Below are 27,336 nucleotides of genomic sequence, written 5' to 3'. Positions count from 1 at the left end.
GAAACCGGCTATTTGAGCCATGTTTGCTCTCGGTAGAGGGGCTCCCACACCTTTTGTACATTTTGCTCTGTAGGATGCTTTGCCCATACAAGAGTTCATAGGTTGAGAATGGACAATTGAAATAATAAAGCTGTTTCTTATTCCACTCAGAATATCCACAGAGCTCTCTGGAGAACAGCTAGCCATGTCGGACTTTTTGGAAAGTGAGGCGGAGGAATCTGATGAAGAGTACGATGAGGAAGGAGATGTGATGCCTAGGACCAACAAGAAGTTTGTCGAAGAGGATGGTGAGCCGTCTTTACCTTTTTAACATGAAACTGTTTGACCTAGCACACGTTCATAAACTATTGTATTGTTGGATGTTGATGTAATTAACCTGGATTTACTGGCTTGGAAATCGTCTGCATTTCAATGTTCTCTTCCTCCAGTTTTGTTTGTAAATAATGCAACATTCCTCTGAAGTGGATGATGGTCTACCAAGAATGTAGATTTGTAGAATGTATTTGTAACTGCTTGCTTGACATAGCTCTGTCACTGTGGTCTGGGCATAATTGCTCAACGAATTGGAAAATAACTGATAAGATTCTGGTGATTTTACTATTGTCATTTAAAGAGGGCTAATCTGCCATGGTTAATGTCTTTTTGCTCTCTGGGCTTTTGGAATGAGCAAACGTACTGCATGGTTCTGGGTTTCCGATATACAATAATCTGCCATAGTGCAACAAATAACTGTTTTGGTAAGTCAAAAAGAGGAAGCAGACCAATTTTGGTCATTTTACACTTCTTTATTTAAATAAGAGAAAAATGCCTTACTGTGCCTTTCTCTACCTAACCAAACAAAGGTGCTTGTCTGTAGTGAAGTCCAAAAGTAAATGGTCTGTCCTCCATCCAACTCGAAGCTATTTAGTCCCTACCACTATTTTCCTGGAAGGGCTTCTTCAGCTTCTAAACAACAAACGTCAATGAGAATGACTCCCTTCTCCTCGATGTTCTTCCTTGGTTTTAATATGTATTCCTCAGATATTGAGCTATGTCTTTAAGTAAATGAGGTAGTTCCTGTAGGGGACCTTTCCCAGTCTTTCCCCTGCTTGCTTTCCTGTTCAGCGTTGTGTGTTTTAGTAAATGCTGGGCAAAAGTCTCTTCAGTGTCCAAGTCTCTCTTCCTAGTTCCAACTGGAAAAATGAATGCCTCTTTGTATTCTCCTTACTCTTGATGTTACTCAGTTTCTCCATCTCTTGGTGTATCACATAATGAGTGTCGTACACCTTTTCTTCACACTCACCATCTTCAGTTGGGCCTTTCTTATTTTCATACCGCTCACTGGGACGAGTACACTGAGTCCTGAGTATTCGTTAATCATCTTAACTTCGGGGTAAAGTACTGCAACGAGTATGATGGCAGTACTCTTGGTTGCCGTTATCCCTCCTGGTCTAATGCTGTCCCCGTTACCTTGTTTGACCAGAGATTGCCGTCAATGGGCCTGTTCTCGGGAGCGGGACTTCACATGACATCCAGACGACTTGTTTTCTTGTTCCGTCTTCCCATGGCTTCCAGGCTTCAATGGTCTTGGTGCACTTGTCATAACCATTAGTTCCAGGTCCCCGCCACTGCTCTTGCCTGCTTCATCCTCGTGGGGTTTAATTCCCCCCCTGCTCGTCAACCTCCGTCTCCTTCAAGGTCTCTTGCCAGCAGCGCAGTCTTCCTGCCTCTTGACAGAGGCTTGTGCAGTCTTGCAGTCCAGATACTACTGGTTTGACTGTCCCAGGCTGCTTTCCTGCCTGATGCCAACAGGAGTGCTTCCTCGGTTTTTATTATAGGTTGCTGGATCCTCCTAAGCAGAGGGTTGTAGTCCCTCCTCTGTCACATGGAAGTTCTCTTCTTTGTCACAGTATTGGGCGTAATCATCATTACTCTTCCACTCCCCTTCTTCATAGTACTTGTGATCATTTTTCTTTCAAGAGGAAACTTTAATTCTGTCTGAAAATAGCACACAGTGGTGTGACTTGGTGGTCTTGTCGTGATGTTGGAGAAGCGGGGGAGGGGCTTATTAGGGAGTTCCCTTAAGGAACTAGAGTCCCTGTCCCTCAAGGGGGAATCTTGCGCTGTGAGGTCTCACTTACAATCACCCCTAGGTGGTTTATTGCATAGCGTGCTCACCTCCCTAGCCTCACAAGGAAATCCCCTGCACCACTGGGAGAAGTCACTGAATCTCTGGATTTGTCACTCTGTGCATATAGCACACAATGAATAGTTGATTGACCTGTGTTGACTTGCAGAGCGATTATGTTGACAAAAAAAGGGAAGATTTGAGTGATGACGTGAGGCCTGGCATACGTTTCAACTTAGTATGCTTGTATAACATTTCTATTTAGATATTATGTGAATTTATTACATATTATTGGATCCGCTTGGAGGTCACTTGCTTACTGTTAGTACTGCTATGGCTTGTGATGAGAGTCGTTATGAATGCTGGATTCGATCCATGATTTTGTGCTTAGTTGTGGGGCTAACTGGCGGTGCAGGATGCAGGTTTGTTCTGTGGTTCCAATGATCGTTTTATAAGAGATGCTCATATAATTTGAATGCATTTGCGTGCTGTGCTTTAGCATGCACAAATGGAATCTCCTCTGTTGATCGGAGACCATGCATCATATGTGGATTAGCATGGAAGAAAGGAAAGGTATTGCAAGGCTGGGTACAGTATTTCCAAAGTTATTGGTGTTACAGATGGCACAATAATCACTCCAAATCTCAGATGGTTCAAGAATTTGTTTTCTTTGTGGGCCCTAGGAACGTCCCTCTGGTTCTAGTCTTGACCCTCCACCCTAAACCAGGTGTCTTTGACCCCAATTTAGTAGATTTTGAATATCGACCCCTAATGTTTCGAGTTGGTCTGGTCCTGCTGGTGAGTACCTAAAGGCCACTAAGCCTTTTCCGTCTAAAGCTCTTTTGGGTACTTCCTACCTGTCCCTACTCTATCTAATGGTTGTGATTTTATGGGAATTGGAATAGTGCCTTGTGCTTACGCTGGTGTGAGATCAGGCTGTCCCGTCGTCCCATCTCTTCCCTCCCTTTCTACTCTTACTGCTTCTTTCTCACTTCTCCCACCTTTATAGTGCCCTTGATGTTTCACTTCTCCTTAACCTTGCATCCACTCTAGATTTTATTTTTCCACCCATGATTATTCTCTTCATTTTGCTGCTCCTCTCCTCCCCCTGCATTGGGCAGCTGCTCCTCTCCCTGCATGTAGCTCCTTCTGCTCCCCCCCTTATTCATATCTTCCAAGGAGATTGGTTTCCTACTTGGCCCTGTTGGCCTTGTCTTCCCCACACAGGATGTGTATGTGCATTGGAAAGTTATTGGTCACACCCACCTCTCTTGTGCAGAGTTGATCGCTCATGGCATCTCAGCATAGCAAGTGTTCATGTCCCTATTATTATGGGGTGTGCTGTTCAGTATCTCCATTGTCTGCCAAGAGTAGGGTTGATACTGCTCCCCTTTCAGTGTCTGGTGTTCTAGCTTCTGGCAGCCCTGCACTGATTGGGGTTGTGCATGCAGGTGGCTTTATCCAGTGTGTCATCCCTTCTAGCGGCATGCCACTACAGCTGGTGCTGTACATCTGCATGGGTGTAGTCTTCAGGTTTTATTCTCCGGTGGTCTGCTTGTTCTCATGTTTTCCTCTCTGGAAGTAAGGCACTGGTTTTGCTTTTCTTGCATGGGTTTCGCTTTTCTCGCATAGGTTTCTCTATTGCCTCCTGGACAAAATGAGTGGACTATCGAAAAACAGGCACATAGTAGCAAGTATCTAAGGCGAGGCTTGAAAAAAACGTTCACTGTACAATAATCTACTGGCACAAGTGCAGCGTGGACGGGAATTTGGGGGCCATCAACTACCACAGCCCCTCCATGTTAAGACTGTCTGGGTTTCTCCCATGTAGGCCTCCGACCCCCGCCTGAGAGGTTCCTATCCATTCTTGACAAGGCGAGCCTACTGCCCTTGTCACATGGGGAATCCTTCTAAGATATGACGGTGCAACTTGAGCAATTAAGTGGAATTACTGGCTGGTAGATTGAGGTGTCTATGTTGGGGGGAGTTGGTGAACGGCAGGAGAAAGTTGAAAATGAGGCTTGAGTAAGCTAGGGAAGTTGGAGTAAAGATTGGGTGCAGCAGCATGTAGCTAGTGTGGTGGTACAAGTGGTGTAGCTGTGGCGTTTGGGTCTGATAAGCATGGGGGAGGGGAGCAGGGGGGACTGAGGGAGAGCTGGGGAGGAAACAAGTGGCTGCACTGGGTTAGTAGGGTTTGGATGCAGTGGGAGCTCTGGGTTTAGCAGGGACCGCCTAATTGCCTATGGTATGTGGCATTGGTTGAAGAATTGTGGTATGTGGAGTAGGTTGGGATGACTAGAGGAGGAGGTGGCAATGAGAAAAGAGGGAGGCAAATGGAGCTGGGTTTGGCGGGAACGGAAGAGTGGGTCTAGGTGAAGAGGAATGTAAGGAGGGGCTCACACATTTTAGAAAGGGTGACAATGCTTTTCAACTACAGACTCTTTTTCAGCTATATTTGGGCAACAGATATGTTTCAGTCCTTTGGTGAAAACAGACAAGTTGGGTTCATATGAGCTAGAGGAGAGTTTTTGAAGCTTAAATGCTTGTCTTGAGATCCAGGCTCCATTGAGCTTAGTGCTAGGCCAGCAGTTTTGGAGGTAGCTTGCAAGAGAGCCAATCAAAAGATTGACTTTGTGTTTTAGGCCACCAGCTTGACTTGTTCATGTATTCCCTGTGGACTGCACGGTGCGTGATACGAAAATGTATCGAAGGTTGACTCAACCGAGAATGGATAGCCAATGTAAGACGTGAAACACGAAGGGTAATATGATCCCACTGGCTGGTCAATGGAAACTGAGGAAGACATTAAAAAGTACCAAATGGTGACAACTGATCTCCATCTGGTAAGACGCTTCTTTGATTGGAGCAGGGGGTGGGTGGGTGGGAGGGGTAGGGGGTTTATTGGGGTAATCGTGGAGGGGTGTAGATGTCTATTGAGTCGGTAAGGTAAAGGTGTCTACTCTTGTGCCTGCGTTCTTTACTTCCCAACTAGTTTGGTGAGGCCGCTTTTGGAAAAGATGTTCTGTTCAGCGTAATTCTTTGAGCCCTGCTGCAGCGTCGGGTCTCCCTGCCCCCCCAACCTCCCCCCCCCCACAATAGCCTTATTTGCCCAATACATTTTTTTTTTCCTTTTTTTTTTTTTTTTTTTTTTTCTGCCATGTGAGGTGCTTTTTCTACTATGCACTGACTCTGCCTAATGGCTTTTCGGTGGAGTTTAATTTTTACCCTAAAGGGAGTTTCAACTCATGTAAAGTGCTTATAGCAGACTGGTGGCAGTGCTAACCTAACATTTTAGGTGCACCTATGTGCTTTTACTGCAAAGTTGTCCTACAAGGATGATTAACTAAGACTACCTCCTTGTTAAATCCCATACCTTTGTGAGCCTGTCTTCCTCTTGTTCAGAGGTACGAAACGGTCTTCGGCCGGAGCTTGGGAAGGGCATCTGTCTTCTTGGAACTGGTTTGAACTGGGTAGCGGGGGCCCAAAACCCTAATGCACACTCAAACTGAGTAGTGTGATGCATGCATGCCTCTTGAGCTGCTTATCCATTACTGGCTAACCACTGTGACCATCACATTGCTAACATCCCGTCCAGCCCACGAGCAACTAGTTATGAACTACCAGGTCCCAAAGAAACCGGGTATTCTGGGACTGCATCTCCCAAGATGCAGCCTGTTTAGAAACCCACAACCCAGAGCGGATTCAGGAATATCGTTTAAGGATTCAGAAAAAGTTAAGCTGGAGGAACAGAACCACTTCCAAAGACGCCCTGTAGTCAACAGGTGCAGATCCTTGAAGTAAAAGGTCTAAATGATCCTAACACCCCTTTTTTCTCAGCAGTAGTGCTTCTGGAGAATGACTTTCTCGCTCCTCCGTAGATGCAGCATTTAAGGAGCGTGGGGCATCCTGCACCCCCACAAAGGAAAAAACGATTTTGAACATGTCTGAACTTACTAGAGGATTTAGTTAAATTTTTTTATTACATTTTAAGCACCAGAACCCCACAAAACATTGTGTCAGGAGGTGTGGCGGAAGCAGAGCAACGGGCAGGCACCTGCTCCTGCACGGGGAAACAAACTGAATTAAATCCAAAATGGTGCAAGCTTTTGAAAGACTTCCTCCCCTGGAATAGGAAGGTAGTTAACTAATCCATTTGAAATTTTTCCTCAGCCCGTGAGAGCTTTAAACTGAGGCTAGGCTCACAGAATGTATCTATGTCCTGGGTGTTGAGGAAGAATTGGAGAAGCCTGGAGAGCACCAGCTAATGGAAACCCCTTAACCCAAAATAGGCGTGTGATCAAGTGAAGATGAGCAGAGCCCCTTAGACCCCAGAAGAATTGTGTTTTCTAGTGAGGGGGAGATGAGCGCTTGAGGCCCGAAAAGAGACTGCTGACCCAGTAGACTGGACGGAGTGGGGGTGAGGGCAGGGGGAACAGGGGAGGAGGTTGAAACCTAGTAAGAGTGACTTTGATCCCTGGAAGAGGTCATGTGTAACAGAAGAGGAGAGCCCCAGGAACCTAAATGAAGGGATGTGCTCCAATAAGGGGAGGAGAGCCTCGTCGGCCTAAAGGATGTGCTACAGTGAAGAGGGAGTGAAGAGACCAACTGTGATCCCAGGACATGGGATGTGTAGCCGAGGGGGAGAGTTCATTGGTCCCGGAAGATGGGATATGTAACAGATGGAGAGGCCCAACAAGGGGATGATCGTGGCGATGTTAGAGGAATGTGGCTTAATTACATGAGGCATACAGTACAACATATAATGCAGGAAAAATCGGCAATTTTGCTGGTTAGACAAATAGCCAAGTTTTGAGAGCTTTGCGGAAGGCAGGCTGTGAGGGTTGAGCTCTGAGAGTGTGGGAGAGTGTGGTTTAATTAAACGTGGTTTAATTACACCATTGATGTTTATTTCAGTGTCAGTAGTTTTGTTTTCCCTTGATTGTGCTACACCACTCAGTTTGAATGCTCCAGTCCTCATAATCTCAGGGGAGGATTTGGAGCCATTTTGACAGTTGACCACTGGAACTCTTATCTGAAGCACCAATAGGCCCTTGATGGATGCTGCTGCAGTTGCCCTTACCAAAGTCGATTCCTTTTAAGGCTTAGTTCTGCCTTGACCATGAGAAGCTCTGTGACCCAGTGGCACAACTGGTTCTCAGTCCAACATCTTCCCAGGCACCTTCCTGAAAGCCATGGGGAAATTCAATCTGCTAGGTCCATGTCCTGAGTGCAGGGCACCTCCTTTTGTCTGAACACAGACTTTGCCCGGAGTGCTGATCCACTCGCTGGCTGCATTATAGTGGGACAACTCGCTGCGTCCCCTTGATCTCTCACCACCAGTTGCTTTGTCTACCCTTCTGTATTGCTGTGCGACTAGAGAGGACATTCTTGAGCTAGTTTCTGAAATCCAGGTACAGACCTCTTCCGAGACCTTAAGTCCTCAAATTAAGACTGGAACCATTGCCAACCAAACTGAATTCCTGACACAGGTTTGAAGTTGGGTTTCTGACTGGCCTTCCTCTTGGAGGCTCGAGGCTTGGCATCAGAAGTTGTGTGGGTTTCCTCTGATTCTCTATATAGGTGGCTGCTAGGTGGAGAGCCCACATTTGACCATGAGTGGTAACCCTCTGAACATTGAGCTTCCTTTTCTGGTTTTCTGAGTTTGGGTCTGTCTGCTGGGCTTATTCAAAAGGCTGGCGCAGGGAGTGGCTCTGTTTTTGTGTTCTGCCTTTGGTCCTAATACCTTCTAAGGCCGGAGTACCCCATAATGTCCTAAAGAGGATACCCTTTCTCTGTTCGTCTTGTGGCTAGACTGGGAGTGTGGTTTATTTGTGAACTTTTTTTGTCGGTGTGTCTTAATATACCTTTCACCTTTTGTAAATTTTTTTTTTTTTTTTTTTATCTAGCTGGGTACCATTTTGACCCACTTATACATTCCTAAAATTGATATAGTCTGCTACCTCAAAGACCTGAGGGGGTCACATGACTCCCATGTCCTGCTCTGGGTGGAGGGGAGGAAGGGACCATAGCCAGCTTGAATCCAGCCCTGACTGCATATGCTGATGCCAGTCTTTGATGGTGTGGTTTCTCTTACTTTGTGCCTAAGGTCTTCCTGTGTCGTGTGCTTGAAGTGAAGGTCAACCATTGACTGACCAGCACTAATTTTGAGTGATACATGGTGTGATTGGATACAGTGTTCTGAAACGGACTCTGGACAAAATTGGGTACCCCTACTCGAAGTCTGTCCTCCTAAAGCACCTGACCCTGCCTATAGTGTCTTACCCAAATATGGGGATCCCCTTTGCTGCCTGGACCCCCTTGCCTGCTGAGACTCTAAAGCCTGTGACATTTGGACCAAATAATTTGTCCAAGGACCTCCGGCAAGCACTGTGCTTCCTTCTCCCTCCTCTCATGAAGCTCCAGGGGCTGCAGTGTGGCGAATCCAGGGTATTCATCCACTCTCCCCAAGGGGGAGCCACCTGTTTTGGGACTAGGGAGGCGAGCCTGCTAAGTAGCACCCCCCAAGCGGACAGTGCAAACTTGATCCACTGGGGGTGATTCTTGCCCCCGCTCCCCCAGTGGATAGGAGATTCCCTGATGGGGATAGCATTGATTCTCCTTATTATCCAAGTCTGAATACCTTTGTTGGCTAAATGGGTTTGTCCTTGTGTAATTATTTGAGCATTTCTTTTTCACTGGCTGGTGGGATTTCTGAGCCTCCCTGTGAAGGGGATTCCATGGGTGCTAAGAGGCTGGAATGGACCAACCTTTAGGGGACGGAAAGGTAAAGAGCAGTCTGCATTGATTGGAGAAACAAAGAACCCAGTGGAACCGCGGAAGGGTGGGCCCTTTCTCCTGACAGGTGTGGGCAGACGATGAGCGTACGCCAGGCGTGGAAAGGAAGGCTATGACCGAGTTCACGGAACACAGGCAAATCTACTGCTTCAGGAGCGAGGAAGACTGGATCCAAAGGAGCTAATTGAGACTGTGACCACTGGAGAATCAGAGAAGCAGCGAGGAGAGACTACTAACACAGGGCCTCCGTCGGCCTCCTGCGGAGACTAGGGCAAGCTCGGCCTGGAGGAGGTTGATGAAGACGTACCGTGGCAGGAAGACTAGAGTCAATTGGCGAGCACTGACGCAGGAACGGCGGTACGCAGTGACTGAGGGACCTGCAGAGGGGAAGACTGACCGGTATAAGAAATAAAACCCCAAGACTGGGTGATTAACCGGAGGCCCCAGGGTGGGGGAAGGAAAGACAAAACCCCAACGAGGGGGGAGAGACCAGAGAGCCCAAGGCAAAATAGAACAAACAAAACCCCAAGGTGGCGTTAGAGACTGGTTGGGGTGAGATAAACCAGGTCCAGCACAGGGCTAAAGAAATTTATTGGACTGAAACTGACTTTAACAAAAGAGAAGTTGTAGGTGGGGAGGTGGAGGGGGGGAAAGAAAGGAAGAAAGGGGCCTCTTTTGAACAAGACATGTAACACTGGGTTAGGGAAGGTCGGAAGCCAATCGGGATTGATTTGCTTAGGGCCTAAACCCAATTGTATTTCTGTTGAGTTTATGTATTTCTTTATTAGATGGTAGGAATAGAACGTGGGTGTTAAGGATTTGGGGCAGACTTCTTGAGCATCATTTTAGCCTCTTTCTTTATAGGGCAGGTCCACTGCACTTTTAGAGTTGGGGACAACTTAGGTTTTTGCTGATTTAAAAATATGTTCTGAAAACAGGGACACTGCGTCAGTCTCCATCTACATCTGGGGGCCTAATTGTCCATGCCAATGATCATCTGTTGCCTATACTCAGTGAAACTTTCACCCTAAAGCTGCACATCCACAGACGCTCCTTTTTTTTAAAAAAAAAAAAAGATTTACTGCTGTAGGTGGGATGCGGGGGTTTGGCCGAGTGGAAGCATTTTACTTGCCTATTAAATGAGTTTTCTCTTCCGGAAATAATTAACCACCCCACCCCCTGAGTTATGCCGCCACACCACTTGTGTCTACCATCTTGGAAACCTCACTCAGTAAATGTCTGACAGTTCTTTGTGGTAAGGAAGCCGAGGTTGTTGAAAATGTGATTCGCTAGCATTGTTAAACAAGGGTACCGTAGCACATATCACCTTGGACTTGTGGAAGGCTGGAAGACTGCCCAGCCAAGTGGTAAGTGGGATTAGACCTTTGCATGGTCTGTTTGAACAGCCTTTTGGTACTGGGCTAAGGTTGCCCCCTTGAACTCGGGAACCTCCCATCACTCATTCAGGAGTTCACTCTAGACGCATGCACTTGCTTGTGCCTCTAGGTGGGAAAGTGGCAAGTAGTCTGGCAGGGTCGACCCTTTATTTATATCGTTTTTTTCCCCATCTTAGCGGGTTCAGACTGTACTGCAGAAAGTGCTCGATCCTCTACCCATCCTTAAAAGGAAAGACATTTTGGAAATCGCAGATCACCCAAGGTGGTATCCATCGCCCGCCAGTGTCTCAGTACTGCTCAGTTAGCACCAAAGCATTTAGGGTCAGATAATTTGGTTCTAAAAGCCCTAAAATTTGCTGAATCATCTTCTGCTGACGATTCTGTGCATCACAAGAAGAAAGTGCAGAGTTTGACACCAGGCTTGGTGCTGATTTATGTTTCCGATGATGGTACATCTAAACATAAGCTGCATAAGGGGCATGAGCATGCCTTTTCTACCTTGAGTTCTGCAACACAGGATTTGCCTGCTTCAGTGCCCATCCGCATCTGACATCGAAGGGGAAAATCATCATTTAATCCTTACATTTTACACTACTGCAAGATTTTTCTGGGGGAAGATATAAGATCTCCTATTCCGTGTTTTTGTCCTGAAGAGTCATTCCTCGGACTCCCGTTCTACCAGAGTTCCTCACCAGCTTTCAGGTATCTGCTGGTGGTGGTGTATTGAACGGATGCACTCTGAATACAACAGCAGGTTCTTCACGCTAATGCTCTGGTTTTTGTGGATTCTTCCACTCCACCTCCCAGGTGCAAATACTGATGAGGCTGTCCTTGGGCCTTTCAGTGCAATTTGGACATGGCAAAAGTTTAAACTGAAATTGTTCCGAATGTAATCCTTTCAGATCCATTTTTTTATGTTTTAGACTCAATCTCTGTCACAGCCTTCACCTCCTACTGATTGTATTTCTGAACCTTCTAGAGCAGATTATTTCCCACTCCAAGATTTCTAGGGTGGGCAAGAACGTCAATCCAACCGCAGTGGAATAATACAATCTTCCCCCCCATCCCTTCTAGGCAGTTGTTTTGTTAAACTATGCTGACTATTGATTACCTTACACCAGAATGGGCACGCTGTTCATTGGACACAATATTGCACAACCAAGGATGAATCTTTTGTAGCTATGCAAACCCTCTGACCCCAGTCATTTGTGTTACTAACTCATTAAGCAGAGGGAAAGGCCACTATTTAACCTCTTTTCAGTGTTGGGGAGGTATTTCTATGTTTCGTCTGCTATTGTCTTAGGACAACCAAACTGCAGTGTTTACCACAAATCTAGATCTGGCTTGGTAAAGTGGAGCAGCCAGGTATAGACTGTTAGCATGGCTGCCTCACGGCCATGAAGTACAGCTCTCAATCCCAGAGTACATGCACTATTATCTAAACAGTACGCTTGATGAAAAGTATACTTTTTAGTAGAAGTGAAGTGTTTAAGAGACCTCTGCGTTTATAGGCATTGTGAGAGGTATGAGCAAGGAGGCAGACTAGTTTTGGTCATTTTTCAATAGATGATTTATTAAACAATAAAAAAAAACGCCTACCTAGCCCAACTCTGGATATACTTTTCAGCCCTAAGGAATGATTTTCAAATGGCTCCTGACTATTTCTTTGACAAATTCCTTAGTTCTTCTAAGGGACTGAACTAGGCACTCTGTGTCCCAATTTCTTTTAATGGTGAACTTCCTCTCCTCCCAATATTTGGGTTGTTGCCCTGTTATGGTTTCTAGCAATATCTTTTTAAAGTTTGTATTAAACATCACATTGACTCCATGGTGCTTCTTCTTGTCCTTGCTTGTGTACGATACTCTGGTTACTTATTCCATTATAAGCAAAATAGTTTCTCTGCTTTTTTTTTTTTTTTTTTTTTTTAAACTCTTACTTCCTCTGTCAGATTGGGCTGGTATTCCCAACCCCTTCTACCTGCTGGTTCTGGCTCGTTCTAAAACCTTGGATATGCGTCTGGTTTCCCTTTCCCTCAAGGATATTCTCTCTATTAATGTCTCTTGTCCATTGACTTGGACTAGTAGGCTGCACTCCTTGTTTCTTCTCGCACTTGTCAATCCTGCCCTTTCCACTTGGCTGGGTAGACTTGAGTCCCGTAGTTATTCTTACTCGAGGGCCAACTAGCCTACACCATTCTCGACTCTTTGAGGTTGAGCGCTTCTGCAAGGGAGGTTTCTCCCGGTAAGTCATTAACTTTTATAAATGTCTTTTGCAGCTTGCCGGCCCATCTCCGGTTTGACACAGAGAAGGTTATCTGGGTTTAGTGATTGTGTCAAGTTCCTTTCGGGGGCCACAGGTTCACTTATTTATCACCTTCAATATAGTTCTTGAGTTGGGCCAGCTTGCTTTCCCGGCCACTTGTTTCTGGTGGTTCAGGTGCAGGTTTTGGACCATACCATCCACACATCACCTGTCATGCCGCTGCCACTGTTTGATTCACCTTCTGCTCATTTTCCTATGTGGTTCCGCGGGAAGGCTCTGCTTGGCGGTCACTGCATAGTTGTTGGACAACATGGTCCACCCATTACAGGTCACACAACCACCAGTGTTTGGCCTCAGGCCGGTATGTAAGACGCTTTCCTTGTAACTGGGGTTCTCCTTATCTCAAACTGCCAGTTTGCGGCCTAGCACGTTCCGATTTCATATTCCTGGACTGCTCTGACGTTTGACCGATTGTTCCTTTTCTCAATCTGTCCGCTGACTACCTTTTTACTGTTTCGTCTTGTACGGCTAGTTCGGTTCTCTTCCGGTTTCTCTCCGCTACTTCTCCCGCTCTGAGCCGACACCCTGTCGGACGATAAGACTTTCTCATAGGTCTTTGCCATACCTTCCTCCGCATTTGGATATTGAGAGATTTCTCCCTTCTCTGTATATCGAGCTCCCTGTGCTTACTTGCTATTTAGTTTAAATAGCTGGGTCTGCCCCAACATAGCGTCAGTTTGACAACAGCTGGTCGGACCTCCCTCATGCTCGACTGTAGCATTCTTGGGTTCTTCTTCATCACAGTACTTGTTAAAGAGATGCTGTCTGACACACTACAGCAGTGATCTTCAAACTTTTTTGGCCTGTGCCCCCCCCCCTGAGCAATATGGGCAGGCCGGGCCCCACCAAAAGTGCCAGATGGACAGTATGGAGAAATCGCTATGAACTTTTGCGCGCCGTCACCGTACCCTACTCCCAGTACAGACCCTGGGCTCTCCCCACCCTACTCCCACCGCTATCGCAGTGCTGCCGTCCAACCTGCTCCCACCACAGTCCCATAACACAAGCATACACACATCCATACACTTTTAAATAAAAAAGAAATCGCCATAAACGTACCTCGCTTGGTTGCTAAAATGCCCCGCTCCAGGTTGCTCTGCCCGTATGTGCGAGGAGGCGCTGGAGCACCCCCTCGCACATACATACATACATACATACATACATACATACATACATACATACATACATACATACATACATACATACATGCAGTGCCCCAGCCAGCATTTCCAATGAGCTATGCAAGGCTGGAGAAGTAAAACACCCCCAGCGTTGCATGGCTCAGTGATCATGTGCGGCTGGGGAAATGAACTGTCAAAGGCAAACGGAGTTTCCCTTTGACAGTTCAGCCAGCTCAGGAGCACTCCCTCAGCTGTAAAAAGCAGCTGAGGGAGTGCTCAGTGTTTCACTGGGCTGGCTCTTCGGCTCCTCCATAATGGGTGAGGTGGCCAGTGGGTGGGCGCCCCCTCACCCATTATGGATGAGCCGGAAGGCTTGGACTGGCCTATGGGGCAATAGGGCGATGATCGTACTGAAAATGCAAAATGCTAGTGTAGGCTAGTAAAAATGGGCCACTTTTTTGGCCAATGTGGGCCAGTTTGAGGAGTTACTTCACTATGCAGCTAGTAGTTTTGACCATTGTTGCTGAATAAATATTCTTTAAATATCACCATTTGTTTACATTTGAAAAAAAAACAACCCCTTGGGTACTACTCAGGGGCTACTCATCAGCAATTTTCCTCATACTAGGAATTTCATCAAGATCAAGGTGATATATTTGACATATTTTAATAGTTAATCACTCAAAAACATAACAATAAAAAGGCATAAAAAACCATTTCCAGCGTTCATTTTTTTCGAACCACAGTAGAGAGAGAGAAAATACCACTTTGCATGCATGGCTGTTGTTCAAACCAATGTATTTTACAGTGGATAAGCATTCATTGGCAAATGTGATGTTAGTAATAGTGTGACTTAATCACATTAATATTATACATAAAGTAGTATAGTAGCGTCTACAATGTAAGTGTGTTTCTGGGGCCAAAGGCAGCACCGTTGCAATCTAAAGCTTATCAATGGTGTCATTGGACCCGTCTTCAGGACGCAGTTGGTAACCAGGTTACACTATCAACATGGCGCCTATATGTCGGTGTGGTAACCTGAAGGATAAGTAAAAATAAAATAAATGTAAAAGTTGCTCAATGTGTCTAAAAACCTTGTATCAATGTTGTAATGATTAAAAAGCAAAAAAGTAGCCAAATTGCTGACCTTATGGTTATTTCTTATGATGTGATGGGCGAGGCGATTGCAAAAGTCAATCTAATTTTGGCGGCAGACAAGTCCGTCTCAATGGTTCAAGCTGTAGATCAATACATATTTTTAATTAATAGATGTATGTCTTAGAAGCGGTTATTATCATAGTGATGGGTAATCAATATTTACCATTCCGTATAAACCTCAGTGTGGTTGACAGATCCCACGTTGCGTCTTAGTCGCAGACGTTGGTCATGTCCATGCTAGGGCACTACGTTTCCTACACGGCATCATAGAATCTATAGTGGGTGAGAATATGTATCAATTCCCCGCTTCTGGCTTCTCTCCATCTCCCCTGCTGATTTCCTGTCTGATATTGGACTGGCCACCTGGCTGCCCTCTGATTCGACTGAGGTCCCTGCCTGCCCAGTTGCACACCCGCACTGCCTCCTGGCAAACCTTGCACTTGGGTCTGTATCTGTAACCCTACAGTTCCCCCCCCCCCCCCCTACTGCTCTTTGGGACACCTACTGTCTGCACTTCTTGTTGTTGTTTTGATCCCATGTACAGCACTACCCCCTACTCTGGTAGCCCCCCCGCACTTGTGCAATCTGTGTCTCTTGGCAAATTCTGGGACAGTGGCTTCGAGAAAATGCACAATCGCAACCTTTACGGCCAGTATTGGGCTTGTGAAAATAATTTTCCAAAGTGTGCTCTCGTTCAACTCGGACAACACTTCCAAGACATTTTTAAATAATTTCATGCGGATGGACTTTAGAGAAGGGCATGCAACAATCAGATGTCGAAGAGTTTCAATTTGTTGGTGGTTTAAACTATCGGCAATCATTTTCATTTGGGGCTATTAGATTTCTCCTCTGTAGTACTTCACGAGTGTCTTTTACTTGTAACTTTTTAACATTGCGCATAACATTTTACAATGCATTGCAATGGGGATGCTTTTGTATCACCCTAACGTTTTACTCTTGGGTTTTTTGGTTGCTTTTATATGTTCCTAGAGACAAGCTGGTGGAAGCAGATCTATTTTTACCTTTGTTTTGTTATTGCTAGGGTGCACATTCACGTTTACAGATTATGGCGACTAAACGTGGATAATGCATTAAAACTGCTGTCACGATATTTTTGCTGGTTATTTGGTCATCCTGTAGCAAGGCATACATTTATTTGCAGGGTTTGCTAATTAAAATTATCTTGATTAGCAAGCACACCCATTTGATTAGCAATGTTGTACTAATATTTTTTTCACATGTTTTTATTAGCAGTTTTAATCAAAATGCAGAAAACCGAGGCCCCCCCGACCCCACCTCCCCACCCAACCCCCATCCAAGAGCCACCCAGATTGCAACTTGCGTATGAAACCAGCAGTAGCTAATGCAAATTGGGTCAACTTCACAGGTCCAAATATTGGCTATTCTACACCATTCCCTCACGTCTGATTCGTCTTGCGGAGCAATTATGCCAAGGAGCTCCATAGCCTTGGGACACCAAGCCAGGCGGGTCCCCGCTTTTAAATAGGACAGCAAATTGGACCAGTCCGAAACAAACCTCAAATGGTCTCCCTGAATAGAGTAAGTAAGCCTACCAGCGACCAGAGTTTAACCATCCATTCGTGTTCCTGTGGCGGGTCTTTAGGTTTACATTTCCGAGCCAATACCAGGGCTGCCGCCGCCGCCGCCGCCATCATCATCATCACGGTGAGCTTACGATCTGCCTTCACCCTGAGGGTTGCTAAGACCCCATTTAAGCCCAACAAATCCAACCCTCTGTTTTGACCCACCCTGACTCCTAAGACCTGGGTAAACGCCATTTGAACCTGGACCCAGAAATTGTCGATTTTTGGACATTCCCACCAAATATGGGCCCAGGAGCCCTCTGCCCCGCACTCCCTCCAGCACATCGGGAAATATTGTATTTAACCTGACCGGAGGTCAGGTGCCATTGGAACATCAATTTCAGACAAATTTCCTGAATTTGAATTGACCTTGTAAGTTTGGGAATCTGCGACCAGTGATTTGCCCAAGCAGGCTCTGGGATCACCATTCCAATGTCGCCCTCCCATTTCTTCACATAACTCCTAGTCGACAGGACTTCTCCTAACTTGATATGTTTGTAGATGGAAGTCACAATCCCTTTATCCCCAGAGTTTGTGTCTAGGTATTTTTCAAACGGTGTGAGTGGCCGAGACCCGGCGAGTTTAATCGATGGGTGAGATGGCCAGTGTCTAAGCTGAAGGTAGGAAAACCTCTGCCTCTCCCCTATGCCAAAGTCTGTTTTGCACTGCTCAAAGGATTTAACCTCATCGCCGACCAACATATCTTTCTCCATTCTACACCCCCCCCCCCCCCCCCCCTTGATGCCAGATACTAAAGGCCGATTCACGAGCATATCCGGGCGTAAACTGCGGATTGCCATGCAAGGGAGCATAGGGGGAGGGGAAGGAAGTGATATGTGCTCTTTTTATCGCTTGGTCCCAAGCCAGTCCAGTAGTCGCGGTTATAACACTACAGTACATTTGAATAGGCCTATCAGGCTTCAGCAACCACAGTATTCCCTCAAGGTTCCCTCCGGCCACTGCCCTATCCATCGGCCTCCACACCTTCTCCGTCATCTCTGCCAATCCCTAATGACGCGGAGCTGCATCGCTAGGTAATAAGCCCTGAAGTCTGGCACAGCCACGCCTACCCTTGTTGGGAGAGCACACATTAACGAAGCAGCTAGCCTCGGTCTTTTGTGGGACCCGATGAGCCCCTTGGTCAATTTCTGGAGGGCTGTAAAGAAGGATGCTGGAACCGGCGCAGGAAGAGCCGAAAAACAAAGCAAACTGGGTAATATCACCATCTTTAAAATATTAACCCGACCCAGCCAGGATATTGTCAGGGGACCCCTATCAACCAACTTTGATTTGAGCTTCCGAAGGAGAGGAGGATAATTTACCTTGTTAAGGTCCTCTACCTTTTTAGTCCGACAAATACCCAAATACTTTAAGGAACTACCGACACATCTTAAGTTATACTTTTGACTAAGGTTTTGCACGGCGGTATCTGAAAGCGAGAGGGGAAATATTTCAGATTTTTAGGTGTTGACTTTTAACCCTGCCACCCGACCAAACCTACTTAACTCCCTGGACACGGCCTGTTAGGACATGTCGGGTGAGTGAGTGTTAGAATCAAGTCATCAGCAAAGGCAGCCACCTTATGGACTGAGCCTCCAAATGGAATTCCCTTTATATCCTCAGCCGCCCCCTCACCGCTGCCAGGAAAGGTTCCAGATGAAGCACATAAAGAAGAGGTGACATTGGGAAGCCTCGTTTAGTGCCCCTCCCTATCAAAATAGGGCGATTAATTTGGCCATTGATTGCTAATCTGATAACAGGGTGTTGATAACTCGCCCTAAAGCGGTCGAGATAGCCCGGCCCAAAGCCCATCTTAGCCATACCAGTGAAAAGGAATCCCCACTCAACTCTGTCAAATGCCTTTTCGGCATCAATTGCCAGCCATCTTAAATTAGCTGAGTCAGCCGTCTTAAATTATCCGACGTTTGTCTGCCGCTGACAAAGATTCGCTAGGACTTTGGCGTGAATTTTATCATCTGCATTAATTAAAGGTATGGGGCGATAGGATCCACAATCTGTCGGCTCTTTACCCTTCTTATGAATTAAGATCACTTTGGCTTTGTCCATTGATTTAGGGAGGGCCCTGGCAGAGCCTATAAAATTAAACAGTTTAGTAAGGAGGGGAATTAAGGTCTCTTTATGTGCTTTATAGAACTCTGACATGAACCCATCCGGAGCCTTATTGGGTGGCAAGGTACTAATGACCCTTCGAACTTCATCTGGGGTAATCTCGGCATCCAGGTGGTCTCTATCAACAGATGAGATCTGAGGTAAGTCAATCATGTTTAGGTACACCACCTGCTCGGGGGGGGGGGAGAGGGGTCGTCTGAGGTATACAGGCCTGCATAAAAACTGCTGAATTCGACAACTATATCTAAATTATTTGTGTATACTTGCTCTCCCACTCCCTTCATTTTCATAATGGATTTGTCACCTGACTCCTTTCTTAGTATCCTGGCCAGAAGACTATCAGATTTATTTGCTTTGATATAAAATCTGTGGCGCAGTTTAAGAAGACTGCGCCCAGCCGCTCTTGTTTGTATAAGATTTAACTGTCCTCTGACCGCTCTATATTCCTTTTTCATTGCTGCCGATTGTGTGGAACCCATTCGCGCCATAATTTCTTTGAGTTTAACTTCCAATTGTTGCTCTTCTAGTTTTAATTCCCGCTCTCTCCTGGCCTTAATGGCAACGATTCTCCCTCTGATGGTTGCCTTGAAGGCATCCCACCACACCAGCGGGGACGGATCATCCCAACAGTTGTGATTCGAAAACTCAACCATTTCCTCTTCGATTTCCCTAACTAAAATAGGATCTTTGAAGAGCGTGATCGGATACTTCCACCTCCACAAACCCGAGGTCTCCCTTGCCCTAGTTAACAATAACATAAGTGGCGTGTGATCAGCCAGGGAAACGGCACCTATCTCTAAATCAGCGACTCTGCCAAAAATCGTTTTCGACACCCGAATGTACCCTATGTGCATGTGAGTAAAAGGTATACCCCTCGCTATTTCCATGTAGCTGCCGCCAGGTGTCAACCAAGGCCAAATCCTGCATCTTCTTAACCAGGTCCCCGGAGGGTCTCCCATGAGTAATCCAAGAAGTTGAGCTCCTATCTTTCGAGGGGTCCCACGCCAGATTAAAATCCCCCGTTAAAAGAATGTTGGCCCGGGCAAATCCCCCTAAATGGGAAAGAGCTTTTTGAATGAAGGGGTCTTGAGCTTGGTTTGGCGCGTAAAGGGTCGCCGCCGTAAAGGTCTCTCCCCTTCCCTCCAGAATCACTGCTAGGTACCTCCCTTGGTCATCTTTCTGCTTCCTCGCGATGACGAAGTCTAATCCATCCTGGAGCGCAATCAAAACACCCCCTTTTTTGCTTGTGTAGCTTGAACCATTCTTGAATACCCCCAGAATTTTATCCTCTGCGCGTCTTTTGAGCGAACATGGGTCCCTTGTAGCGTAACTATATGAGGCCGCTCTCTCCTCAGAAACCTCTCCACCTTTTCCTTTTGATTTGGGAGTTAAGCCCATTTACATTTAGAGAGAGCAGCTTCAGGGAATCGGCGCTAGACATTCAGATGGATTAAAGTCATCCTTTTTGCCTCACCACGAGGTAGCCTCCCTGATCCCGCGAACCTGGAAGGTTGCCGCCTCTGGGCGCGCACGCTTCTGAAAACCCCCTGGTTTGGTGCTCTTGGAACCTCCCGTCACCCCCACCCCTCTTATTCCCCCTTCTCGCCCCCTCCCTCCGGGCGAATCCAGCTGGTACGCGACCCCCCCCTTGTAGCCTAACACGAGAGCCGGACCCTATAAGTAACCCGGAAACCCCCCACGCAGGATAGCCCAATCCCATTCCAAGACAGCAACCCTCCCTCCTCCCCTGCCATTAAATACAAACACAAGTAACCACTCAACTATAACAGATAACCGCTTTGGCGAGTGCCCTCCCCGGCCTCAACCTTAGACCACCGAGATATCTCATGTAATCAGGTAGCGGTGGAGGAACCCCCAACCATCTCAACGGGGCCCTCCACTGGATTGTTGACATGTTAATGGGTGGAGAATTTTTTTGGCTTTTCTTCGCCCTCTAAGGCCTGACGGAAGACCATTCCCACGGTTTGCGCACTGCCTGGCTAGCCTCCAACCTCTCAAGGGGGAACCGAAAGTTGCTCTTCCAGGCCCAACAGGGCCAGACCTTGATCGCAGGTAGTTGCCTTATCCTGGGTACCCTGCCAGGTAAAGATCAACCCAAACGGATGAGACCATCTGTAGCGGACGTGATGAGAACGCAAATGGCTCAGGACCGGGCCCATTTGCCACCTTTTAATCAGTTATTGGTGCCAAATCACGATATAAGAAAATCTCGTGTCGTTAGAAGTAATACGGACAGCCTTCCTCGCCTTCTCCAGGACTTTTTCTTTCATAGTGTAATTATGGAAGGCCACTAGGACATCACTCGGCCTCGCCCCTGTTTCCACTCTGCGCGGGCCCACCCTGTGAATTCTATCAAATTGCAGCTCCGATGCTGCATCAGACTCAAGGAAGTCTGCACAAATTGATCTAAGGGTCGGAGTTAGCTCCTGGTCTGGAACGTCCTCGGGCAGGGATTTAATTCTGATAGTCGCTCTCCGCGACCTATTTTCCAAGTCTTCAACTTGTAACTCAAGATTCTGCGTGGCAGCGGCCAATGTTCCAGGAGGTTGTCGACTTTACTAGCATCTTCTGTAAGTTCTTGGATGGCCTTCTCATTAGTATCAACTCTCTCCTCCACTTTGTTGATATCCCGTTTGATCTCTTAGACCTTCCGCCAAATCCTCATGTAGCTTTTCCATCTGCATCTGCCCCGCAGCCGTGATCTTGTCGACCAGCTCCCCCATAAATTTGGAGAGCATAGCTTGGGGAAACAGGCCTGTCCTGCTCATCTTGACCGGAGGAAACGGGATGTGCATGGGACCATTCCCCAGACTCTTGGGCCTCAGTTGTTTCAAGATCTTTTGCCCACATCTTCGAGATTGCCTTTTTAGGGCCCTTTAAGGGGGTTGGCCCTTCTTTCCCCCTTGTTTCTGGACATCCCCTGCCCCCTCGCTATATCTGTATGATCAAACTAACTGGTCAGCCTGTTAGGAAGGAGCGAGGGCTTGCTGTTGCTAAGGGGCCAAGGGAGGCGGGGGGGGGGGGGCCGATGCATGGACAGTCAAAACAATCCAAAGTGGACTCGGAGAGAGGTCCACACAGCTTCTGGCTAGATCTGGTCTTGCCGAGGTATCCGCCAGCTGCCCAGCCGATGGTCCGTGATCTCCCCTGCTGGGCTCCTCCCTCCCCCAAAGTCGCCAAAGGGCTTATGCCCCGAAACAGGTGTAGGGGGTACCGTAGAGTCGGAAAACGTCCAGGGGGGGAGGGGAGTCTGGATAATTCAAGGCGCTCTGGGGGGGGGGGGTGTGCTGTGGAAACACCCCCAGAGTTCGTATACAGGTGCCTTCATTAGTCACCCCTCCACCCCTCCCCCGATTGACTTACCTCAGATCTCGACAGTTCCCCAATGGTGGCACACCTTCCACACTGTAGATCTATTTCGACCCTGCAGGGTCCACTCCCCCTCCAAGCGGGCTCCTCACCGGGGCGGGGGGGGGGGTGGGGTCCAAGTCCCAACACGAGCACCCCACCCCACTCCCCTTGCCACACACTCCGTACCTTCAGTCCCCCGGCGGGACCAGCTGCGCGTCAGTTCTCCCAGGGATGGATAAGGGGGGGGAAGAAAGAGTCCCCCAAGCGCTCGTCCACGTCTGGCCCTACGGGTCCGCTGGAGCTGGAGGGCGCCAGAAGACGCCAGCACCCGCGTCGGGTACGCTGCTTTGCCGGCTGCTCAATCACGAGAGCAGTCCAACGCGGGCCGCGGCGCACCAACACCGAAATGCCGGGCCCCTCCAGTGGGAGCTGGGAGCCGCTCGACTAGCCCCCACTATTCCGCGACACCCCCAGGACGCTCCCCCGACGGCTGCAGGTGCCGGGGAGGCAGCTACCTCTCGTTGAGTGGATTTTCAAACTTGCAGGTCGGGAGCCTGGGCAACACGGACCCTATAGCAGTGCGGCCATCTTCTGTACTAATATTTTTAATGCCACCAAAGGTCATTTGGATCAAAAACATCAAAACAGCATTTTTGTGTACCGCTGAAGCAAGATATTAGTGAGACGAATCAGCCTTGCAAATTATTTTAAATTCTCCAGCATGGGGTTTGGCATGGATTCACATGTTCATGAATATTCCCCGTCGTCAGGCTGGGAATCCTCGGTAAAGAAAAAATCAGTATCCGTTTCTGATCTGTCTTACTTAGTAGTAACCAATCACTGGTCTCTGGGTCCTACTGCCCCCAGCCAATGACTGCCCTCTCCCTAAGCCCGCCTCTGGCAGCCATCCCCAGATTTTTACTGCACGTTCAAGTGTTGGGAGTCCTCGTGCTATAGCTCTCGAGCTTTTACTGCGTTTTGCGCTTTTTCAAAGAGATTTATCTAATTTTTCGGTTTAATCAAGCCTCAAGCTCCACCGTTTCTACTTCCGATCAACGGGGAACCGTTTCGGATTTTTCTATTCACCTCAAGGGTGACAAAAAAATGTAAATGCGCTTTCTGTAAAATGGTGCACGTCTCAACAACCCCACATTGTTTGGCACACTGATGCCACCCAGACGCCAGCTATGCACAGTGAAACGTTTCACATTTACTGCAAAAAAAGTAAATGTTTATTAAGTTCCTTACACCCCCTGCAAACGGTACTTGCCCTTCATAAACTCTACTGGACTATGCAAGCTTTGGCTTAGTGTCTGTAAAATGTAAAAGGTTGGCTACATAAATGGACACAAATAAAATAGATTTGATAGAAAGGCTCTGAAAACAGTTTGGCCAGCTCTCTCCCGCAGGTGCTAATACATAATGTAATCATAATCGTAGAGCTAAGTGAGCTCCGGAGGCCAACTACAGTGTGTGGTAATGCAGTAGATGTGTCAATTTACAGTCTGAATGAAACTATTGATCATTCTTTTGCATCAACATCTAGTTAATCTTGTGAATTCGTTATGTAAGAGGAAAGAAAGTAAACGACTAAACAGAGTAGTAGGTGTAACAGGCAGACAACTGGTGAAACTAGGTGGAATATTGTAGTTTACTTTCAGGGTAACTAGTATAAAGCCGCTCATGCATTGAGTACCAGTTGCACAGATAAATGCAATTAGAATGTCCGGTCACAGAACTACATTTGCCATTTAAAAGCAGTTGGCAGTGTGATCATGTACATTTTCAATGATGTTCATTCATCAGTGGAGACCAAAGGGTGTCTCACCCGCTAGTCCCCGAGGACCTCTCTCTCAGGTGACCTGGGAACGGCCATCACCTTTGGATCCAGACCCTGGGGAGGACAAGTGCGGGAGGATCACCTGGGTGAGGGGGTCTTCGGGGAGTGGGGGTCTTCGGGGAGTGGGGGTCTTCGGGGAGTGGGGGTGAGGTAGCCGGTGGCGAGACACGGTAGTCATCACTTTCCCGTACCCATGATCCCACCTATTTCACAGGATTCTCTGATACCCCAACCCCTTCCATACAAACACTGGGCCGAGGAAGGGGGCGATTAAGAGTGGTAATGCTTACTCTTAAACATTGCATTGGACATGTCCCGCTAATTGGGTCAGGCAATGTCAGGCACTTGATAAGTGCATACATCTGATACCAATTGGCTCTCCTCACGGATAAAAGGTGGAAAATACACACTGTGAGCAAGGTGGAACATGAGTAAGAGCAGAACTTGGGAGGTCAATTAAGCTTGGGGAAGGGAACCCCTGCAAGTGTTTTGTTTTGCTGTGAAAGGTCTGAGCCCGACAGAGGGGGAATGACGTGAAATTTTTGATAACTGTTTTGGAAATTATGACTTTAATGTGAAGGCCAGGCAGACCTTGATCCACGTCTTGAACTGCATTTGTGTTGAGAGTCTGAGCCAGAGTGTGTCATCTTGCCAACAGGGCCTTACTCTGTGCTTGCCAACGTGGGGAGGAGAGCCGACTCAGCCACATTTATTCTTTATATATGAACACTGACTTTCCTTTGCATATTTATTCCCCTTTTCACACTTTTTGGACAAGATCTAGGGCAGGCATTAGGTTTTGTTAATATAGGCCATTTTGATTTGACGGACTCAACTTGAACAGTTTAATTTATTATTTGATGGTCGAGACTACTCCAATCATAGCTACAGGGCAAAGTAGGTTTTTTCCAACCCCATTTAAACTTAAATAAAGATTTTACAAATTGTACCTTTTTTGTGGCAGTGTCATACTTGTGATACCATGCCTCCCTTACAAGACAATGCAGTGATTTACAGAAGCAATACTGTAGTTCTCCAGCATGGGGTCTGGCATGGATTCACATGCTCATGAATATTCCCCGTCGTCAGGCTGGGAATCCTCGGTAAAGAAAAAACCAGCATCAGTTTCGTTTCTGATCTGTCTTTCGTAGTAATAACCAATCACTGGTCTCTGCGTCATACTGACCACAGCCAATGACTGCCCTCTACCTAAGCCCCGCCTCTGGCAGCCATCTTCAGATTTTTACCGCACGTTCATGTGTTGGGATCCTCGTGCTATTGCTCTCGAGCGTTAGTGCTATTTTTTCACGTTTTTTCTCAAAAACTGTTTTTTTCGGTCAAAAGAGCCTCAAGCTCCACCGACTCTCCATCCGATCAACGGGGACCCGTGTCGGATTCGTCTGCGCCCCTCAAGGGTGAAGATTTCGTCGAGCTACGCTTTTGGAGGACTCCAGAAGTTTCTCAGGCCCGTCCCGGAGATGGCCCAGGAGAAGGGAAGCTTGACACCCGGAAAGCTGTTCAGGGACTGCCCTGGATGCCAGCTGCAGAACGTCTTTAAGGAGGACGAACATTCCTTTTGTCTTTACTGCTTGCATGAGGACAAGACGCACGTGGAGAAGGACTGTGCGTTTTGCGGCAACATGTCGGAGCGAACCATGAAGGACCGCCATCAACGTCTCGCCAACTGGCTGGAAGGGAAGAGCCCGTCCGGCGAGAAGAGGAAGAAATCCGAGCGGTCTTCTAAGACCTTTGAGGACGCCCCGGCGACGGGGGTCCAACACAAGGCCAAGCACCGCGAGTCCGCTGGCACCGGGAGCGCCGAACGGTCGGGCTCTACGGGCGCCAGGCAGGGCGCACCCTCCCCGGTAACATCAACCACGAGCCAACGCTCTGGGTCGGGTAAGAGGAAGGCCGAGCACCCGGCGAAGCTCCTGGAGAGGCCCCGGTCGAGCTCGAAGGGCCCATCGGAGGGGGAGCGAGGCAGTGTCCCCCTCTCCCCCCAAGGATAAGGCGGTGAGCGCACCTAGGGTGGTGAAGGCCTTAATCCATCCGGCCAAGGCCTGTATCGAGACTGTCGCGGCGGCCCTGGCTCAGACTGTGGAGGCTGCGCCAGTGGTGGCGACCTCGGGGCCCAGAGTCTCCCTGCCACCTCGGAGGGAGTCCTCCTTTATGCCCATCGATAGGACCCCCGTGAAACCTCCGGCGGAGAAGAAAAAGGGGGGGGCAGGATGTCGTCGTAGACTCGGCTTCAACCTCGGAGGAAGAGTTGATCGAGGTCTTAAGCCACGGCCTCGGCGTGGAAGAAGACCGACCCGTCGGGATGGATCCCGACGCAGGTGACGACGACATCGTCGAGGGCGCCGACGGGGCCCCTGATCGCCCGTCGGATTCCCCTCTGCCAGCGCCGCAAGACAACTCGGCGGCCATTTTGTTGGCTATACAGTCCTTGTGCTCGGAGATAAGGACGAGACTACCGTTGCCAACGGAGGAACCACTCCCGTCGGGGGACCCAGAACCGGGACCTTCTGGCGTTCCTCCTCCCAAGAAAAGAAGGATTCACCCTCCACCTCCTTTTCAGCCGTTGCGCCCCGTCCAGCCCTCCTCCCCGTCCACGACTCGAGGGGATGATACGGGGACTGACACGGCCGCGACGGGTACGGACGACGAGGTCTACGACGAGGATCTTCCGTCGTCACCTCCCACCAGGGCTTCTCCGCCCGACGAGATTGGATCGTTCCACTCCATGATCGCCAGGGCATCCGAACTTTTCCAACTCTGCCCTGAGGAGAAGAAAAAGGAAGGATTCCTTTATCAACGGCGCGAGGCCAAGAGGAAGACGGTCCTCACGGTGCCTCTACTGGACGACATTTGGGATGAGGGCCGCGCCCTCCTCAAGAACCCTTCCACGACGCCAGCTAGAAGAGACCGGTACGAAAAGAAGTACCGGGTCCCGGGCGCAGCCTACCCCGGACTCCGTCGTCTCCGCGGCGGCCAGGAAGAAAGCGGGGGGGGGGTGGCCTCCACATCGACTTCCCCGCCGGACGGCGAGGGAAAGAAATTGGACTCTATGGGACGCAGGGTCATCTCGTCTGCAGCGACGACTATTAAGGTGGCTAACGCCTTGGCTATCATGGCCCGCTACGACAGGGAGCTATGGTACAAACTCGCTCCCTTGCTGGACTTCCTACCGGACGACAAGAGGGCGGATGCCCTAGAGATCCTACAGGAAGGTGAGGTGGCGTCGGACCACGCCATCACTATTGCGACGGACATCGCCGATACGGGATTCCGCCAGTTGGGCAACGGCGTGTGCCTTAGGCGGCGTGGATGGCTCAAGGCTACGGACTTCCGTCAAGACGTACAGACCAGAGTCCTGGACATGCCGTTCGATGGGAACAACCTGTTTGGGAAAACAGTGGACGATTCCCTTCAGGCCATTAAAGCGGACATGGAGACGGCCCGGGCCCTTGGGGTTCTGCAACGACGACG

The 27,336-nt window shown here is 48.2% G+C and overlaps 1 protein-coding gene across 3 annotated transcripts in view; it reads left to right on the top strand.

Moving 5' to 3' along the window:
• Nucleotides 1–27,336, top strand: part of SUPT6H (SPT6 homolog, histone chaperone and transcription elongation factor) — a 1,195,112-nt gene that overhangs the window by 40,522 nt on the left and 1,127,254 nt on the right. For all 3 annotated transcript variants that reach the window (XM_069615328.1, XM_069615329.1, XM_069615330.1), the window contains one exon: nucleotides 151–287. In XM_069615328.1, the coding sequence (XP_069471429.1) occupies nucleotides 185–287 (103 nt within the window). In that variant the 5' untranslated portion in view covers nucleotides 151–184. The remainder of the gene's footprint in view (nucleotides 1–150; nucleotides 288–27,336) is intronic.

Source organism: Ambystoma mexicanum, chromosome 9 (genome assembly GCF_040938575.1).
Source record: "Ambystoma mexicanum isolate Mex_15411 chromosome 9, UKY_AmexF1_1, whole genome shotgun sequence".
Taxonomy (NCBI): domain Eukaryota; kingdom Metazoa; phylum Chordata; class Amphibia; order Caudata; family Ambystomatidae; genus Ambystoma; species Ambystoma mexicanum.
Note: the sequence above shows the minus strand (reverse complement) of the source record. Positions and strands in the feature narration are given on the sequence as shown.